Raw genomic sequence first — 20,907 nt, forward strand, 5'->3', positions numbered from 1 at the left:
ACAGAATGAGAACCTGCTGCTGGTCACAAAATACCCATGGAGAGGCAAGTGTCTGTTCCAGCACTAAGCCACACTGGAACCTGGCTCCCTCGGGACAACAAGTACTCTCATGGCTCTTCCAGGGTTTTCAATGAGAATTTGTAGATGGAATCCATTTCTATGTGTATGAGGTAGGAAGGTCAGAAAGCTGTGTTGTTGTCCAGGGAAATGGTGTTCATACAACTAACCTGAACTACTCATTAAGGCAGATTGCACCCGTGGATAAGGAGGGAGAAGAGAGCAGAGCTAGCACCCACTAACAACTGAAGTGAGGGATTCAGAGGAGCAATAATAAATTTAAGGCCTTGAATAGTAAGTAGAGGTGAATCAAGAACTTTCACCTTCCATTGGTCTTTCTGATCTTGTGTTCAGATGGTGCTATAGAGTTCAATTTCAAAAAAGATGACTGAGTTTTATAAAGGAATCCTTCTGTTACTATACTTATATTATAGACAGCTAAGCTGGGTAGAAATATTACAGGCAGTCAGATAGGGCTGGGCCCTTGAGAGAGTTAGGACAAAGATGAAAATGCATTACAACTGTGGCCAGAGGCACATCAGGTGGAGGACAGGCCTCAAGATAAAGATGGAATGACCAGGCTGGAGATAAGTGGATACACCTGGTCTAATGAAGTCTAGATAGACATCAGTCACCTCGGTGGGTGACCAAGACCCTCAGACTCATCCCTTCCTGGAAAGTTCCTTGTACTTCCATGTACCTTTACTATATGACTTGCTTCCCCATCAATATTACCTAAGTGACTATACTTATAATCTTATTGGTTGATCATAGCTGTAAGCCATGTTGTAACCATGTGGTTGCACTCTATAAAACTTCCTCTGAGAAGTGGGGTCCTCAGCAATCCACTGTCTGGGCTGCCTCCTGTCTGTCTCAGGCAGGAGTTCTCTTTCCCTTAATAAAGTTTCCTACTCTTAACCTCTGTTGTTCCTAGAATTCACTGTTTGATTTTTAGAGAACACGAACTCAGCGCATCAGACATCCAGCAGGTTGGGAGTTCTAATACTTCCCTTATACCATAACTGGAGGTCCTATATCATTTCCTATATTGTTACAGTGCAAAATACAGTTCTTTTAGGCCATTCATCTATACATTCTCCGTTTGTTCAATTTTTACTGAGCAAATGTTTATCAAACATCTGTTGTATTCTAGGCACTGTGTGTGGCACAGGGTCACAGGAACTGACTAGCAGCAGAGGCAATGTTAAGAGAGAGGAGCTCACCTTCATGACTCACCACTGCTGCTCATCCTGCCCTTGCTGGGAGCTTCTGAATGGGGAGGGTGTTTGTTTTGATTCTTTAGAGCTTTGGGGATTATCTGGAGTGAGGGAAAAGCATTCATCATTTTCAAGGAATTTAATCTGATGTTCAGGGAAGCTGGAACTGGTCCAGAGAGGAGAGCAGGGCCTGGGAGTGATGTGAGAGACGTCAGTGCCCCGGGAGGTACCCCAAAGGGAAGGCTGGATTAATGGTCCTTCTTCAGTCAGAGAGGGCTGTTGAGGGTTCAGCCTGGGGCACTGTGATCAAAGCAGTCTTAGAAGTACAAAACCTAAACAGGCCTAGCAAGTAGCTATTAGAAAGGCCTGGTAGGAAGACTGGTCTTTCTTGGGCTATATCAGGGTAGCAGTCATTTGAGGGACACAGGGAAATTATAAAACAAGAAATGGCTTGATTTCTCCTCAAGGAAGAACAGCAACCCCAGTGTGCATAGCCTGGGGCTATAACGACATGGCCAAGAGTGACAGGCTCTGATTCAGAACTTGTCCTGTCCAAGATCAGGAGCAGCTTGTTCTTGGACAAGTGCAGGCCCCAGCCTTTTTACCTCATCTGGACATGGGGATAGGTGAAGGAGTCAGAGGTGAGCTAGATGAGTGCCCAGCAGCTTGTGAGGGTATTGCACAAATCCTTCAGTTAGCAAGTTGTCTAGAAAACAGCTCTCCAGTTGCCGAAGTAATCAATGAACCTCTCCAGGACACGGGTGCATCATCTCCTTTCCCCCGAAGAGTTACTTTTCTTGACTTAAGGACGTGTTCCTTTGATCAGTTTGCCAATTCCCTAGGCCATTTCACAGGAGTTCTCTACACTTCCAAAGCAGAGCTCCTCACCTTTGGGTCTGGTACCCAGAATCCTGCTCCCTGTTTCTCCACTGTGGATCTGCATTCCAGGATGGCAGGCAGAGACCTCTTCCTATCCCTCAGTGTGCAGGGAAATAGAACTTGTAGCCAGAGAATTGTCACCTCAAGAGAATAGCCAAGGGCTTCATTTAAATTAAGTTCAGTGCCTTAGTTTGTAAAAGCAGAGTAGGACCTTATAGTCAGATTCTTCCTTTATTCTTTTCTACCACCCCCATTTTAGAGATGAAGACACCAAGGCCTTGAGAAGTGATTTGATTTCTCCTGATCATGAAGCTAATGACTGCCTGGAATATGACACGATCTGACATCTTTTACCGAAACATTTCTCCACTTCAAAACATCTTGTGATCTGAGAGGTACCAGGCTCTGCACTACAGAAAGAAGGTGCCCAGCTCCAGGCCTCAAGAAGCACACAGCATGCATGAGAGAAGGCCAGGCTGCCCTTCCAGCACCACTAACCAGTTACAAACAGAAAGCATGGACCAAGCAGAGTTTCTTACGGACACTAAAGAGAGAGGCTAATTTAAAACAAGCATTCCTGGAAGAGATGGGTTGCAACTGGAAACATTTCTTGATCTGTGAGCCTTCACTGGGTGCTTCTGAATTGGTGTGAACTAGTGTAGAGTTGCAGATCACAGCTTACTGCCTCGGTAACACAGAGTGCAGGACTTCATTCGCTTTCTCGTCAGAGCAGCAAGTGAAAATGTTTGGAGGGCTCCTAAATGAACATGAATGAAGAGGAGAGAAATCAGGTCCTACTTTGGAAGTGCTTCCAACATCTTAGTCTTAAGTAAGGTGCTCAAAGGTGACTTACAACTGACAGAAAAAAGTCAAGGAAAAGGGGATTAGAAAATGGCGAAGACAGCTGGGCGTGGTGGTACATGCCTGTAATTAATCCCAGCACTCTGGGACTTTGAGGCAGGAGGATCTCAAGTTTGAGCTCAGCAATTTAGCAGTTTAGCAACTTAGACTCTGACTCAAAAAAAAAAAATCATTTTTAAAAGAGCTGGTGGGATGCAACTCAGGGCAGAGGCCGCAGGTTTCATCTACAGTACAAAAAACCAAACCCAAACAAAAACAAAAAGAGGTGAGGGGACATTTTCCACATTACTGAGTCCGGAGTGGTCCCAGTTCTTGTCTGTCTTCTTCCAAATCCATGGGGAGATGCTCCCTTCTCTCCTTCACGTGACCCCAGAATCTTCTTGGTAAACGACACCCAGACCGCTCCAGCTCATCTTCTGGACCCTGGTTTCCAGAGGTGCTGAAAGGACACAGATAATTAAGGACTTTGAGAAATGTAGGCTACCCCTCCTGCAGAGGTGTTTCGGAGGCAGACCCTTGTGATGTCTAGGCAAGGAGCTTTCCGGTGAGCCATCTCGGTCCTGGGAAGTGAGGCTTTTTCTGAGCCAGAGTGGTCGTCCAGACACAGAGGTTCCCAAATGGGGTACTGAGTATTCCCTAGACTTGTAGGTTTGGTTTTGTTGTGGATGGGTGCAATTGTTAAGAAATGAAAGTGTTGTTTAGCAGGCGAGGTTCATCTGTTGGTTGGTTTACCAACTGGGAGCTGGGCTGTTGTTACAAAGGTGGATTCCAGAGTCTCGCCTTCAAAGAGTAAGTAGGTATGAGTTAAGAACTGGGTTTCTGGGTTACAATTAGAAGCCAAAAACGTCCAATGGATTTCACTTAACTTCCCCACCATTTTTTGTTTGTTGGTTGGTTTTAAATCTAGAGGAGCCAGGAAGCAAGCATTTAAGGCCAAGCTGAGGCTGGCTGGGGCATCATTAGCTCTCCTGAGTTAGACTCTGCAGCCTCCTTCCATGCCTGTTTTTTGATACAGGAATTTCATGTTTTCCAGTTTTATGTAAATCATTCAGAAAAATACATCTTCAAGAAGGGAGAGGTTGTCCTCAGGTTATTCTGAAACAAATTTACAAATTAATTTGAGCATGAAGTTATAGGATCTCAGGCTATGTAGAGTAAGTCGGGCACACAAAGACCAACACCAAATGATCTCACTTGTATGTGGAATGCAAAAAAAGTAGAGGGCTGGGCATGGTGGCACACACCTGTATCCTAGCACTCAGGAGGCTGAGGCAGGAGGATTGCCATGAGTTCAAGGCCAGGCTGGGCTTCATAGTGAGTTCGTGGCCAGCCTTACTATATAGTGAGACCCCATCTCAAAAGTCCATAAATAAATAAGGTAGAATTTAATGAAGAAGAGTAGACTGGTGATGGCTAAAAGGTGGAATTGGAGTTACTCAACTCTGGTTCTGAGGGTGAAATATCCAGGTTTTGAAATGTTCGGGATAGGTACAGTTGCTTCAGTTGGAATATCTTTTGTAGCAGGATTTGCTTCCCTGGTTATAGACTCAATACAGCATTTGTAGTTCAGCCACTTGGAAGTCCTCATAGGAAATAATGAACGTATTACAGGACATGCACACACTTCTCTTTATTCAGTGGAGCTTTTATGCAACATGATGTGCAAATCACATTTGTTAATTGGAAAATTTGCCAAAAATTAATTATGTACATATCTTTCTGGCACTGTGTGGCACATATGCAAAGCAGAACAGTTTGCTGAAAGTAAATAATAACCTCTAACTTGCTCATTTTCATGGTCGGAAATTATGTTTTTGTTGACAGGAAAAGATGTCCTCTCTGTGGTCTTTTCCAGAATGCTCTGTCCTTAGATAATTTTGCACCCAACAGTCACTTCCTTCCTGCCAATTAGAAAGACATAAATGTGTTGAGCAGTCTTTTTAGCTGTATCTCCAAAGGCACTGCTTGCTTAGCATGTACTAGGCCCTGGGTTTGATATCCAGCGTAGGAGAGAGAGAGAGGATTTTAGAGCAAGATCTAAGAAAATTAAGTCAATTTTTCATTCCTATATCAACTTACTAACAGATGACAGAAATAAAATTTTTATTGTCTCAAGACCTTGAGCCACTGTGTTTTTACTAAGCCTTCATTCACTAATTATCCATGAAGGCTTCCCAAGTATGTCATAGTTAAGTGGTTCCAAATTTTGCTACATATTAAAATCACTTGGGAATATCTTAATTAGCCACATCTGATATCAAAACAGAATGCTTGAGGGGGAAGTTACCATTTAAAAAAAAATCCCCAGGGGCTGGGGATTTAGCTCAGTGGTTCCGAAGCCTGCCTTGAAAGCTCAAGGACCCAAGTTTGATCCCCAGTACCACCTCCCCCCAAAAATCCCCAGATGTTTCCGACATTCAGCAGTTGGAGAACTACTGCCATAGTCTTCAGAAGCCCGGAACTTTATCAAGGCTAATGTTAATGCCAGAGAACATTTTTGACCTCTTCTACACAGCATGTGGAACTAAAACTCGCTGAAACTCGAATTCAAGTGTTCGGCGTTGTGACAGTGAGATCTGTGTAATTTCCCATAGTCACCTCGACTTTTCAGCAACTCATTTCTTTATCAGTGAAATTAAAAGAATAGCCTCCCCACAGGCTTATAGGAAGGACTGATTGAAAATTTAGGAAATAGGGCTGGGGATTTAGCTCCATGGCACCATGCCTGCCTCGCAAGCGCAAGGTCCTGAGTTTGATCTCCGGCACCAAAAAAAAGAAAGAAAGAAAAAGAAAATTTAGGAAATGGGCACTAATGTGGCTGGCACACATGAACATTCACTGAATGTTTTGAAAATTCCTACTTGTTCAATAAGGAACTATTCACAACCTGCCTTATTCACCTCTCTCTCTGAAGGAAACTCCTCTTCCTTCCCAGTGTACCCAAGACACTACTCTGGAGTTCCCTCCCTTTCTGCTCTTACTCTCTTGCCCTCTCCACACCCAAGTTGCTCCCTATCAGCTAGTGCCAAGGAACAGTGAGACACAAGAGGCTTTTCTCAGATCAAAAGGATATGTTACCTGTGAAAGCTGCAGCAAAAATGACAGGTAAGAGGAGCTCACATGGATCGAGCAGAATAGACACAAGGAAGGAAGGAACTGGGAAGAACAAATTAGTAGACATTGCCCAAAACATATGGAATTGGGTGTAATTCAAGTTGAGAAAATTTTGGAGAAAGAAGTCACTGAACACTATGAATGAAAGAATCTGGCATGGGTAGTTTTCAGTACCTTCTGTATATTCAGCTCCGTGTTAAGCATTTTGAAAGCTCTGTGAGAAATAGAAAATGTGGTACATGCTATCAAGGAGCATGTAGAGACAAAGGGAATTATGACAGCCATTAGTACCAAACTCTGAGAGCTAAAATGGCCTGAGAGGGTTTTAATGATGAGCTGTGCCTCCAGCTGGACCTTGCAGGGTAAACATGATTTTAAGTAGCAGCGAGAAGAAAACAAAAAAATGGAGGAGCAGCCAGGGGTTAGAACAGGAGGAACCTGATTACTCTGTGCTCCTTTTGTCTCCGTAACAGGAGCTAAAGCCATAGATGTGAAGGGAATCTTAACACTGATGATACTAATGGTCATCGTTTTCTTGCTGCTTCTCTTCTGGGAAAAGGAGCCAGATGAGGATTTAGTGGTGAAGTCCATAGAGCACTTGAATGTGGACTACCCAAAGAGCAGGATTCCTGTGAGGTACTGTAACTCCATGATCCGACAAAGAGTCATCAGGGAACCCAACCACACATGCAAAAAGGAGCATGTCTTCATCCACGAGAGGCCCCCAAAAATCAACAGCATCTGCGTTTCTCCCAGGAAGATGGTGTGCCCAAACCATGCTACCTATTTCTGCTTCCAGAGTGAGGCAAAGTTCAAAATGACACTCTGCCAACTCGTTGGCGGCACAATATATCCTGCCTGCAGGTACCACATTTCCACCTTGGAGGGGTATGTTCTTGTCACTTGTGATAACTTGGGGCCAGTTAATTTCCAGGGATATGTTGAGTAACTTGAGATCAGCCTCTGAGCCTGTAACTCCCGCTTGTTCTCTCTGAGCTGCTCTGGGTCTGTCATTCCTGCAGAAGACTCAACCTAGGGACACAGGGATAAGGCCTTAAGCAAAATGGGTAGTCACCTGTCATTAATTTATTCTTCTAGTACTGCTGAGTTGGAATCATTTTATTCTGCTTCAAAAAAAGTCTTTCCCGCCAGGGATTTAGCTTAGTGGTGGTGCCACCTGCCCCGCAAGCACAAGATCCCGAGTTCGATCCCCGGTATAAAAAAAAAAAGTCAGACATAGAAAAAAAGTCTTTCCTGAATTAAACTGTAAATTCTGTATATGCTTCCATTTTTTTCCTCTTGTCTTTTAGTCATGGGTTGAGGACAAAGGTTGAATACAAGGCAAGTCTGGGATTAAGGCAAAGTGAGTGACACTGTCACTTTAAGCAAAAAATTTAGGTGGGGGCACACAAACTGCAGTAATCTAGATAAATAATATTTTAATTCAATTTTTAAAAACAAATAAAAATTAATGCAAAAATCCTTGATACACAAAATCTTCACATTTTAAATATTCAAACTACCATGGCTAGGATTAGGGTGAGGTGAGTAGTACTAGTGAAAGGTCAGATCTTGCTAATTAAAATTTTAATATTTGCATGTCAAGGGTTATATTCGATTAGCTTGAGTTTTAAATGCTGCATTAAATATTACTTATCTTAAGTAGTGCGTTTTGGGCACCCCCTTATGTTTTGTGCCCGAAGCAAGTGCCTCATCCATCTCATCCTAATCCTGGCCCATATGAAAACACCCGGGATCACCTCTTAGGGTCTTTTCCAAGGATGGTATACACAACTCAACTGCATCTGTTTTGTTTTGTTTTTCAACATTTTTTTTTTTTTTTTTGGTACCAGGGATCAAACTCAGGACCTTGCACTTTCCAGGCAATCATTGTGCCTCTGAGCTACATCCCCAGTCCCAAACTGCATTTTTTTTTGTTTCATAGCTCCTTCTGTGTCTCAAAAGAAAGAGAGAACAAAAAAAGGGGTGGGGGAGAAGGAGATCAGAATGAGCTTGACTGGATAGAAACCATTTTCTTTTCTTTTTTTTTTTTTTTTTGGTACCAGGGATCAAACTTGGGATCTTGTGCTTGTGAGGCAGGCGGTGGAACCACTGAGCTAAATCCCTGGCCCAGAAACCATTTTCTGTAAAGACTGTGGAGAGACATGAAGAAAGATTTCCCAGGGAGGGACTGGGACTCTCAGAACTCAGTGTGTCTAGTGTGTCTCCTGTTTGTATCTCTGCAGGGAACAGGCAGGACTTTGAGCTAGACCACTAACTCCTTTCTCCTCTTAGTTCTTGCAACTGAACTCACTGTTTCCTTATTCCACACTCAGCTACGGGAGTAATAATCTTCCAGCCAGAGAGAAGGAGGAGAAGGAGAGCCTTCTAATTCTGAGAATTTCACCAAGACCTGTTCTTTGATCACTGGTTTACTCATCTGTAAGGTGAGGAGCTTCACTGAGGTGATCCTTGAGGTTCTTTTTAAGTCTATCACTCTACTGAAATACTATTTCTTTGATAGTAGAGAAACAAGCTTTGCTGGAGGAAAGGCTTAGTATTGAGAAATAAAAATGAAGAATAATTTCTAAGTGAGGCCATCTTCCGGGGTCCCTAATTCTAAGCTATGATATTTTAATCCTGTGAGAAGTCACGAGTCACAAGCTGTCATGAGTACTTTCTGTCCCAGTCTTCTCAGTTGAGAGATTTCAATTGTTGCATTGACCATTTGGATTTAAGTCAAAGTCATATCAAAGGAGGCGGTGCACCAATGCTCGTTAGTAGCTCTGTCTTCTGTAAGCATCAGGTTTTAACTCACTGGTTAGATTTATGAGCAATGAGAGCACAATCTTGGGTAAAGAACACTTTACAGCTTTGTACGTAGGCACAGTTTACCCACCTCATAGTTACCCCACCACATTTGGGGAGGCTCTTGTCCAGCTGAGTGCCACCAGCCATTTTTCTGTGAGAATCCTACTGTCACTGTTGTCTTCATAGAAATCTGGGTGCTAGCAAGTGAGCAAAGAGCTCTCAGCATCTGAGCAGAAATTGAGCAGGAAATCACGTGACTTAAGTCTTGGTAGCATCAGTTCCTGGGCAAACTTTGCAGTAGATGACATGTGTCCTTTAGGCTTCTGCTTCTGTTCTCTGAGTTCTGATTCCTTTTTCTGCCCCTATCCCTAGGCTTTATTGTCCTTTCTTGCCTTCTCAAACCTTTTTCTTCCTCCCTCAAACTTTCTTCTAATTAGAAACAAATCTTGTTGATAAATGCATTCTCATTAAAGTGTAACAGAGATGGTCTGAAGGAATCTATCCTCAGAGCATTTTTTTTCAATAGGGATCAAAGTACAATTCGAATGAACTGTAACATGTTAGAAATTTGTGGTTTTGTTTTGTTTTGCTTGTTTGTTTGTTTTAATGAGCACCTAGAAGTTTGAAGTTCATCCCATGCAACTGTGAATTCTGCCCACTTGAAATTGATGTTTCTGTAAGACTGGGCATCTCTGCACTCCTCTATTTCCTGTTTATTTTCTCTCCACTGTCTTTCTGTTTTCCCATTACCACCTCACTATTGATTTCCATGGCAAAGATGTACAAATTTAGGAAACAAAATAAATTCTTTACAAATTTTTCTCCTTTCTTTTCTCCAACACACACAAAGTCTAGGTTCAAGGCACCCTCTCAAGGTACAATGAAAACACATCCATTTAATTTTTAATAATCTGTTAGTAATACATCAATCCAATTATTAAGACTTATACATACTTGATGCTATGTCTTTGTGCTAATCCTAAACATAGGAAATTCAAAAATCAAATATAATCATTTTAAACTTCATGTGTACTAATGTCAAGTTAGTGGAAAATAAGAAGTGAATAAAGTGGAAAATAAGAGGTTCAGAGAAATGAGAAATGTAGATTTAAGTGTTCAGAAAATGTGCCAAAGAAAGAATGGAATCTGAGTTGTACTTTGAAGAGAGAAATAAAAGAAAGGAGCAAAAAGAAAAGGATGCCATTATAGGTATTCAAAGAAGAGAAGGTCACACTGATTGACAAGAACGAGGTTGTATGACAAAAAATTAGAGATAAATCTTGAAAGGCACATGGGGAGTAGGTCAAATAGAAGCTTGGCTAGTGGGCTCCAGGGATTTGACTTCTTCCTGTATGCAAGGAGGAATGTGTCAAGGATCCTGAAGTAGTGTCATTGCAGGTACTAGTGTTTTTAGAAAAGTAGTGCATTGAAGGAGTTGGAGGGGCAAAGAGTGAAGATTAGAAAGGAAGTAAGAAGGGAATAAAATTAACTTGAAACAATCAATAGCTTTTCCATTTACCACTAATGAGCTAGCTGAGAAAAGAGTTTAAAAAATTCCATTTAAAATAACTTTTAAAAAACTCTAGAAATCAAACCTAATGCCAACAACATATTAAATGGGGAAAGATCAAAAGCTTTCCCTCTGAAATCAGGAGCAAGACAAAATGTCCATTACCACCACTTCTGTTCAACACAGTACTCAAAATATTACCAAGAGTAATTAGGCAAGAAAAAAATAAAAGGGATATGTATAGGAAAAGAAGAAGTCAAATTATCATTATTTGTAAATGAGGTGATCCTCTACAGGGAAAATTCCTCCACAAAATATCCACCAAATGACTGTTAGAATTAATAACCAAATTCAGTCATATGCCAGAATACAAAATCAATACACAGAAATCAATAGGGTTCTTGTACATTAATAATGAACTCACTAAGAAAGAAATTAGAAAACAATAACATTCACAATAGCACCAAGAAAAATTAAATATTTAGAAAGTGAAAGACCTCTACAACAAAAATTACAGTACTCTGAAAAAGAAAATTGAAGAGGACATCAGAAAATGGAAAGATATTCTCTATTCCTAGATAAGTAGAACCAATATAATCAAAATAGCCACACTTCCAAAATTGATATATAGATTTAATGTAATTTCAATCAAAATACCAACAGCATTTTTCACAGAACTGGAGAAAACCATTCTATAGTTTATATGGAAGGAGAAGAGATCTAGAATAGCAAATGCAATCCTGGGTAACAAGAGCAAATCTGGAGGCATCATAATCCCAAATTTGAAGCTCTATTGCAAGGCTACTGTGATTAAAAAAAAAAAACAGCATGGTATGGGCACAAAAGCAGACATGAAGATCAGTGGAATAAAATAGAGGATGCAGAAATACCCCCAATCACATTCAACTATTTGATTTTTGACAAAGGGGCCAAAACACACACTGGAGGAAAGATATCTCAGAGGACTCATATCTAGAATACATAAAGAATTCCAAAAACTTACCCCCCCCAAAATAAAAAACTTACTTGTAGGGGCAGAGGCCTACAGATGAAAAAATAGAATGGGGGCCTCAGTAGGTTTTCCAGCTAATTCTGACTAGAAGAAGTTAAAAACAAACCTATGTACTAACATTTACATTATATACCTGTGTGTTCACTCTAGAGTCACTATATTATTCCCTCTAGGTTCATCATAAAGTTCAAAAGATATCCACACACCTTCTTACTAACTCTAAGCTAACCAGTAATAAGGTGCCCCCTTGCCACCCACCTCAAAGATAAAGCCTTAAAAAGTAGATGAAGGACAAATTAAACAAACAGAGAGAAAGAAGATGTACATAGACCATCGGAAGAGATGATGTTAGGCAGAGATGCCCAGAAGCCAATCCAGTTACGGTAAGCTCAGGGGAGGGGGGTTGTCTCTAACTCTCCTATAAAAGCAGCCAGGGAAAAAGGGCCCACGAGTCCTGCATCTTTCCAGAGCCCTCTACCCTGATTCTTTCTTATCACGGTAGGTATCTATCTTCTCCCCCTTCCTTTTTGTCTCTCATCCTGCACAAAAATCAGTTCAAATGAACCAAAGACTTGGATATGAGACCTGAAACTTTGAAACTTCTAGAAGAAAATGTAATGGAAACACTTGAAGCCATAGGCACAGGCAAGACTTCCTGAATATGAGTCAATCTGCACAGGAAATATTAGCAAGAATCAACTAATGGGACTAAAAAGTTTCTGTACAGCAAAGAAAATAACTAAGGGAGAGAAGATACTCTGCTCGCAGAAGAAAATCTTTGTCAACTACTCTTCTAAAAAAAGATTAATATCTAGAATACGTTAAAAAATGAAAAAAGCTTAACACTAAAAAATCAAATACCCCAACCAATAAACGGGCAAATGAATTGAACAGACGCTTCTCAAAAGAAGTACAAGTGCCTAATAAGTGCATGAAAAAAACGTTCAATGTCTTTAGCCATTAGGGACATGCAAACCAAAACTTAATTGAGTTTCCATCCCACCCCAGTAGGAATAGCTATCGTATACAAATAACAACAGATGCTGGTGAAGATGCAAGGGAGGAAGGAACATTTCTACTGTTGGTGGGAGCATAAATTAGTACAGCCACTATAGAAATCAACATGGAGGTTCTTCAAAAAGCTAAAAATACAACTACCTGTTACACTATTCCTTGGCCTATACCTGAAGAAGTTAAAGTCAGCATTCTACAGTGATACCTGCAAATTCATGTTTACTGTGGCACAATTCACAATAGCCAAGGCATAGAACCAGCCTAGGTTAAAGAATAAATGGGTAAATGGGTAAAGGATAAATTGATAAAGAAAATATTATATATATGTATGTAGTATTCAGCCACAGAGAAGAATAAAATTTTGTCATTTTCATGAAAATGGATGGAACTAGAGATTATCGTGTTAAGCAAAACAAGTCAAGTACTGCATATCTTCCCTAATATCTGGAATCTTCAAAAATGATGTGAAAGTATAAGGTATGATATTATTATACAAGAGGAAAGAAATTATATGGAGGGGGAAGAGGGTATAAAGGAGGTAATGGGGAATATATATGATCAAACATGTCATATGCATGAATAAAAATACATTGAAGCCAAATATCTTACGAAATTAATATTTACTAATACAAACACATTTTAAAAAGTGGAAATAACCCAAATACTCATAAACAGGTGAATGAAAACCAAAATGTGCTTCATTCATACCATGGAATAGGATTCCTCTCTAAAACCTTTCAAAGTACAGATACTGGCTACAGCATGGATGCAACACAAAATATGTTCAAAGAAAGAAGTTGAATGTAAAAACTTGTGTATCGCGTGCTTCCATTTGCATGAAATATCCAGAAAAGAAAAAAGATAGAATAACGATTGCCTAGGACTGGGTGTGGGAATGGGGGGTGGGGGTGGGGGTTGACCATAGAACTGGGGCAAAGGACCTTTTTGAGAAAATGAAAATGTTCTACAATTGTGATTTGCCTTTGAATCACACACTTAAAATGGGTTAATTTGGTGGCATATAAATTACACTTCAATAAAGCTGCTTTAAATGGGCAAGTAAGAATGATAATGCAGGAGCTAATGTGCACAAGAGAAGGGGGCTCTTAGAGGTGGGAAAGAAATAAGAGGGGACAATAGGGTAACTCTAGAGTAAAGGATTTATCCTGAAAACCATCTGCTCTGCAATTCTCACTATGAACTTCCCAGCATTGACAGCAGATAAAAGATTTTCCAGCGGCTCAAGTCATGTCCCATTGTTAAAAAATATTGTTGAGAAACCAATGTCTGTATAATTCAGTGTGTGATGCTGTACAGAATAACAAGAATCAGAAACTGTATTCTAGGCTCAAGGTTTTATCATCCTTAGTAAGAGGGGGGAAAGACTAACATGTATCAACCAACTAGAATGATACAAAGGATTGTTCAAAAGAAAGTATAGCATAATCTGTGTTCTAGGAGTCTGAAAAGAAAAAAAGATCACTTGTGTTAAAGTATAAATAGATGGAGGTGATTTCACAGAAGAGCAGGCGGAGGTGCTTCCTGGGTCACTGAGATTGTGACTGCCAAATGGACACTATGTTCAATTTCTCTGAGGGTCCTTGGTTCCACATTGTCTCCTCTGCCAATTTTGTACAATTCTTTCTACCCCTTTCTTGCCCCTCCTTCCCCTCAGACCTTACAGCAGAAACTCCCAGGAAACAGTTTCGTTTCTAGCTCTGCAACAAGCTAGAATCTATCCCTGCAGGATCAACTTGTCAAAGGAACTGGTAAAGATGGAAATCTCATGACTGAGAACGGGTGGGAAAAGCAACAAGGGAGGGGAAATGACTGTGTGTTTTGTTTTTAAGTGGCTACCGAGTAACAGGTACTGTATGGGGCTGTAGGAGAGAGTAATGACGAGGAATGCATTAGGTGACATGACTGTGACTCACTATGGAGACAATAGACCCTACCAATAAGAGTATAAAAAAGAGAAAAGGAAGACAAATAATACTTGGTTCCAGCACTTTAAACTTATCACCTTACATAGCTATCACAGTTTCTTTTCAGATGAGTAAACTGAAGTTAAATGAAGTACGGTGATTGTAAGTGGAGAAGCAGGGATTTGAACCCAGGTCTTCAGACTCCACAGCTGATTGCCTTTTCACTATATTATACTTCCATTATTACAGTGTATGTAGGAATCTTACATCTAGGGGTCACTCCTGGGAGTAACGGTCATAATGAAAATAAAACTTATCTCCTTAATATTCTCCTTCTTTTTGTGTTTTTTGTGTTTTATGTTTCTTTTTGTGTTTTCTTTTTGTTATCTTTACTCTAGTAGAGATTACACTAGATTGAGATGGAGATCTTCTCTCTGCTGCTGCTTGGCCTAGGACTGATTCTTGCAGAAGCTTCAGAAAGTATAATGGAGATAAAGAAGAAGTTGCAGAGGAAAAGATGCAACATGAGATAGTAAAAAGTGGCCAAGAAAAGACTGATGAGGTATTAATGAACTTGACTCTGTTTGATAAAAATGCCAGCCTCAGCTTGTCCAAGGACATTATGCCTTCTTCATTACTGACATTCAGGTTATGTTATAGCATATCTAAAGGAAACAGTCCCTTTAATGACAAAGAGTGTTGCAATAACATGATAGTTTGGAGAAAGGTTTTAGAAGCTAATATGTCATTCAAATCAAGCAATAACTTCATCCATGGCCCGGGTGAAGTGATTCACAGGATCCACAAAGCCTCCAGCTGCAAGTGTGGACAGAATTCTGGCATACGTGGCTGTGAGAGCCTGGAACTGGAGAATACTGCGTGCCAGCTCACCACAGGCAAACAATTCCCCAGGTGCCAATACCACAGCGTTACTTCATTAAAGAAGATACTGACAGTGCTGGCAGGTCATCCTCTGATGAGCTGGTTGGTTGGTGGCTCTAAATTGTAAACCCCGTGGGGATTTGAGCCATGAGTCTATGTTTAAAAAATTATGTTCATACTTATGATGTTGCTTCCCTTCTGTTATCTACATTACCGATTAGCCCTATAGTCAACTCAATTCTTTATACCAGGTGGAGGAGTGAAAAATCCAGAACACTGGACTATTCAACTAAAATTTATAACTGATCCTCAAATTTACATCATTGTTTCTCCTTCCCTTCCCTTCCTTTCCCTTCCCTTCCCTTCCTTTTCCCTCTCCCCTCTCTCTTTCACACACACACACACACACACACACACACACACACACACACACTGTTCTTCTGAACAAAACTAAATTCCATCTAGCTCAGCTATAAACTGACTTCTCTCAAGAGAGCACACTTGTGGAGAGAGGCCCCAGACCAATATGAATAATTAAAAGTGAATTGTATTGCTAATGAGGCTATCCAAGAAAATGGTGAGTGGGTATGGCAGGCATTATTGCTGCTTGTCAAAGAAATGCATGCACAGAAGTCTGAGCACCACACCAGCATGGGTTGTCTGTCTTCCAGGAGATACCAGAGGAAAAACATTTTTGATATAGCTGCTGCTCTCAGTGTTGGTAACTCCAGCATTGCGCAATTTCCATTTCATCACCCTCCTCCCTATCTCTCAGGTGGCTGCAAAGGGACATAAAACTTTATTGTAATTTTGACTCAAGCAAACTCTTGTTACTCAGGGGCTGTTGGAGAAGAATGGTAAATTGTGGAGGAATACAGAAGGTAGCAAGATAGGAATAGGAAGTCTATTCCAAGTTCCAGGCAGGACTGCTCCTCAATCTTGGTATTTTCTGACATTGCAGTGAATTTTTTCATTACCAGTTATTTATCTGTACAATGTTATGGTTCAACACTCTGCATAAAGCATGGGCAGTCATCTTGTTCACTGACATGCATATGTATGCTCCTGTTTCCCCCTCTTACATTCCTCTCCATTCTGAGATCATTCTTTTTAATGTTTTAGTTTTAAATAAATGCATGAAATGAATGTTATGTCACTGTAACATTTTTCTTGTTAAATATAACCCTTTATATGTCAACTTTCCCAATTCTTTGCACACTTGACACAGAGTTCTCACTATACTGGAAGTGCAAAACTCTGGTGACCTTTAAACTGCATCATAACAACATGTTTCTGCCTTTTAGTTAGGTTTTTCTTGTTAGTGTGGTGACTCCTGAAATAAACATTCACTGGATTGGGCCAAACAGGTATGTAATTAGCACTCAGTTTGTACTGAGCAGCCCAGGGACACACTTGGGTCACAAAGGTCTTTTCTCTGTAGGAAAAGAGGCCAGGAGCAAGGGAGATGTTCTTATTGAGTTCCATTCCCAGGAGAGTTTCATGTAGCGATTCTGATGCCACTGCTCATTCACTGAACAGAAGGGAGTGGGTTCCATACACGGGAGAGCAGTCTAAGCAGTCTTGGTCCAGATTTAGTTCACATCTGAGTAATTTCTTTTCTACAGTAGTTCTTCTGGCTCTGCTGAGGGACAGATATGTCAGCCCCAGAGAGAATGGTTATTAATCTCTGGGACAGTTTTTGTAATATATATATATATATATATATATATATATATATATATATATTTTTTTTTTTTTTTTTTTAAACCCTAACTAGTTCAGAATTGAGTTCAGATTTCTTCCCTCATAGAAGAAAGGAACAAAGATTTAGAAGAGGTCTTTATTTCTAGGCCAGGAGGATCCTTTACACAGGCTTAATTAAACCAAAGCTTCTGCTTCTCTGCAGGATTTGGGAGCTCTGCCTTCTGGTGCCCTGATCTCCCAGGATCTAGTTCATCAGCATACTTGGAGGTCTGAAAGATGTTAAATGTGGAGGTGCCTAACACCTAAAGGCCTAGCATTTTTGACCCTTGAAGCCTGTCAAACCTACATGCATCCTAAAGTCCCTCATGAGACAACACACAGGGTATCGCAGACTTTCAAACATTAAGTTTGCATAATGTCCCTTTCCTGCTCCCAAACCAGGGAGGGCCGCTCTGTCCTTCCAGCCTCATACCTATGTTCCTTAGGTCGACATTAAGGTCCCTAATGTTCCTCATTTTGCCTAGCATGTCTTCAGCACCTACCCTGTCTCTGTGTTTTGACGCTGCTCTTCTCTCCATCCTCAGGATTTGTTTTGTCTTTGCCTTTACACTGGTGGTAGGGTACCACAGTGCCCTACCTTTCCCTTTTTCCATGAATTTCAGCCCACGTGATTGCACAAGCCACACCTGACTAGAAATAGTCCAAGGGTCTCTTGCACTTGTTTCGTTGTTTTTTTGGTTTTTTTTGGTACTGGGGATTCAACTTGGGTCCTTGCGCTTGCGAAGCAGGCGGCAGAATCTCTTGCACTTGTTAGAAAAATAACTGAAAGGAAGATATGTGCTATATCCCTGAAGCTGAAAGAAAAAGAGGGAAAGAAATGAGGTGATAAAGAAAGCAGATCCAGTTACTAAAGAGTTCAGTAGAGAAAGGAAGCTGAGAATGGATTGACAGAGAAGATCGCACAACAGATACTGAGGGGCTATTCAGCATAAGAGAAGCACTATTTTTTTTTCTTGCTGCTAATCATTCCCTCTCTTTTGCCAACATAGAGAGTATTACATTTCTTCTGAGCAACAATCCTGAGGTGACAGCAAGTGCCTGGCGTCAGCACCCAAAATGGCAGTGAAGGAAGGAAAACCTGGGTGACCTCACAGATACATCCTTATAGAGTTTGGGGAGAGGGATCATCCAAAATTCACATAACCTCACTGGGATTTAACTTGCTTATCTATACATTGTGGATGTTGGATTAAACTGGGTTCTTAGACTTAGGTGTGCCCGAGGATCATGGTAGAAGAGCTTCTAGGTTGCCCACTCTAATCAAGCATCTCCTTTCAAAGCCAAGAGTGGCAGTTAGGTACCAGGCACCTGATCATATTTCCCCCGCTAGGCTCTCTTCCCAGAAGTGATAAGGACCTCTTGTAAGTCCAGATCTTGCCACACTGGACTAGCTTTCTCTCTGATTTTTTTCTTCTCTTCTGTTAGATCCCCAAATGGACACGAATATGTCTCAAATTTAATTGTGCAGATGTTGATTATGTCCTAGGAGTGGACTCAATGGCAAAACAGAAGGAAGCCATGTTCCTGAATAAATGTGTTCAGTGGAGTTATTTTGCTAACCTCGACTGTTGCTTATTTTGGAACTGTTATATGAGAGAAAAATTTATATATATATTTGGTACCCGGATCGAACTCAGGACCTTGCGCTTGCCAGGCAGGCACCAGAACCACTGAGATAAATCCCCGGCCCTTATATTTTTAAACCACTATTTTCTGAGATTTTGTTTCATAACTTTGGCCTTATCCTAACAAATATAATAACTTTAGGAGTTGTTATTAAGCACAAATCGCTGGGCCAAAATCCCAGAAATCTGGGCTGAGAGATCAGAGAGGCAGGACTGTAGCATGTAGTTCTTTTATAAGTATATTAGATTTGTTTCTGTGCTCTAAAGTTTGAACACCACTAAACTAGATGAACTAAAAGCTTTTTCTAACTCTAGTACTGATAAAAGAGGAGGAAGGTTGTCACCTATGTATTCAGAGCTTTTGAGGATGATACTGAAGCAAAAAAATTCAATTCAATCCAAAGTATCCACCTCCTACACGGGCTCCCTGAATAGCAAAACTGTCTTTTTATCCTAAAAATTCTTTGCCATGCTATACATTTTGAAGCAAACACAATGACACTGTAAGACCTATTCATGTTGCCAAAAAAGTTGTTGAGAAGTCAAAAGAGATATCACACACCCAAAATGGATCATTTTTATTCCTCTGACCAAGTAACTGGAAAGTTTGAGATAAGATGACTTTTAAATCCTCAATGTTTGCAAAGTCTTCTAAACTACTTCAAAAGCATGTACAACAATCTGCCATATATATATATATAATTTATATTTTCAGAACAATCTTCATGAAGTCAATTTTACTATTATCCTCATTTTAGTGATGAAGAAACAGAAGCACAAAGACTTTAGGCAATGTATAAGATTACGTCTCCAATAACTGCCCCCCAGAACAAACAAAGCCAGTCTGATTCCATAAGCCACATTTGTAACTACTTACCTTTATTTGATAGAATAAGCAAACTAGCTCATAATGATATGTTCTGGAATGCTCCTGAATAAATTCTACCTCACAAGATTATTTTGGGGATTAAATGATAGCTGTCATTATTACATGTAGATCAGGGTACTGTGCTAAGTACTCAACTGAAAAAAATCTAATATTTATGGCTGTCAAGGATGAACATACCTATAGAAAAATAAGCAAGGGATACAAAGAGAAAATTAACCACAGAAAAAATAGTCAACAAACATTTGAAAAATATTTTCCTTCCTATTAAATGCAATATAAGTAAAAACAATGTGCTATCATTTTTAATCTTGATTAATCAGCAGAAATAAAATTAAGAAAATAACATCAAACTGGCACAGGAATAGGAAAGGGGACATTCTCATGCTCTCCTCCTCGGGACACAAACATGTTTATTTGCCATCTTTCTGGATTGCAACTGGAGCTAAGTAATGGGAGCTTAGGTCCTCCTTACTGCTGACATTCTTCCTCTTACGCACCTTCTAAGTAAGAGACTAACTCACCCATATTGTCAAGGGCCTACCTGGGGCTTGTCTCAAGGAGGATCAAAGTCCTGGCCATGTGAGACCCGTAGGCAATGCCTGTCCTTGCCAGTTTGGGCTGTTTCAGGAACATCATGTTCTGTACAAGAGTATATGGGCTGAGCTCTGTGACCTGTCACATTAAATGGCCCTACTGAAGCCCTCCTGGGTACAGGAGCAGGACCTCTTAAAAGAGGAAAGAGGAGGGGAAGTGGGGGCAGGCTGGAAGGGTGGGCTACTGAACAAGCAATGCCCAGCACAACTGAGGAAGTGAGGACTTCTGTCCTTACATTTTTCCCTTCTTTCCTCTTCTTCCCTTCGATTGGCTTCTCTATTCTCTCCTCTTGAATAGATTGTACTCTCATTACATCTCTCCCATGTGCTCCCTGCTTGGCTCCTTGTTCTGTTTTTCTTTTAGTTTTTTTAATGCTCAAATTCATGTGTTCTTTTCTGTGTGGCCCTCTTTCATGTCTGATTACTGTGCAGTCTGATAATGCCAAAAAACTTCACTTGATGCATGGCAAATTATGATTTACTTTGCGCAGATCAAAAATCTGTTCTTACATTTAAAAATTTTGTAGTTTGTCCTTTCCAGGTACCAAAAAAAAATTGTAGTTTTATTCCTTATGTCAGACAGTTATCTGCCCATAAATTACAAAAGTTCAAAGGCATACTCAGTAAGCCTAGAATGGTTGATTAGGCAGTTGAATTTAGGGAAAATAAAGGTAATGAGATTACTGGGAGATGGCCTATTATGAAGGCAGAGTAATAATCAAGTGATTAATAAGTAGAAAATATTTACAGGCAA

The 20,907-nt window shown here is 40.4% G+C and overlaps 2 protein-coding genes across 2 annotated transcripts; both read left to right on the forward strand.

Annotated features, from left to right (window-relative positions):
* The first annotated feature begins 6,412 nt into the window (after window positions 1-6,412).
* On the forward strand, window positions 6,413-7,540 carry Rnase12 (ribonuclease A family member 12 (inactive)). The gene has a single exon (XM_087207561.1). The coding sequence runs from the start codon at window positions 6,640-6,642 to the stop codon at window positions 7,075-7,077; it is 438 nt and encodes a 145-aa protein (XP_087063687.1). The 5' UTR covers window positions 6,413-6,639; the 3' UTR covers window positions 7,078-7,540.
* Window positions 7,541-14,819: 7,279 nt separating this feature from the next.
* On the forward strand, window positions 14,820-15,409 carry Rnase11 (ribonuclease A family member 11 (inactive)). Its single transcript, XM_004921178.4, is given in 2 exon segments — window positions 14,820-14,880; window positions 14,883-15,409. Coding segments are annotated over 2 exon segments (588 nt in total).
* The last annotated feature ends 5,498 nt before the right edge of the window (window positions 15,410-20,907 follow it).

This window comes from Heterocephalus glaber, unplaced genomic scaffold, assembly GCF_053883595.1.
Source record: "Heterocephalus glaber isolate CG9 unplaced genomic scaffold, H.glaber_assembly_v1.0 deba00000809, whole genome shotgun sequence".
NCBI lineage: Eukaryota > Metazoa > Chordata > Mammalia > Rodentia > Bathyergidae > Heterocephalus > Heterocephalus glaber.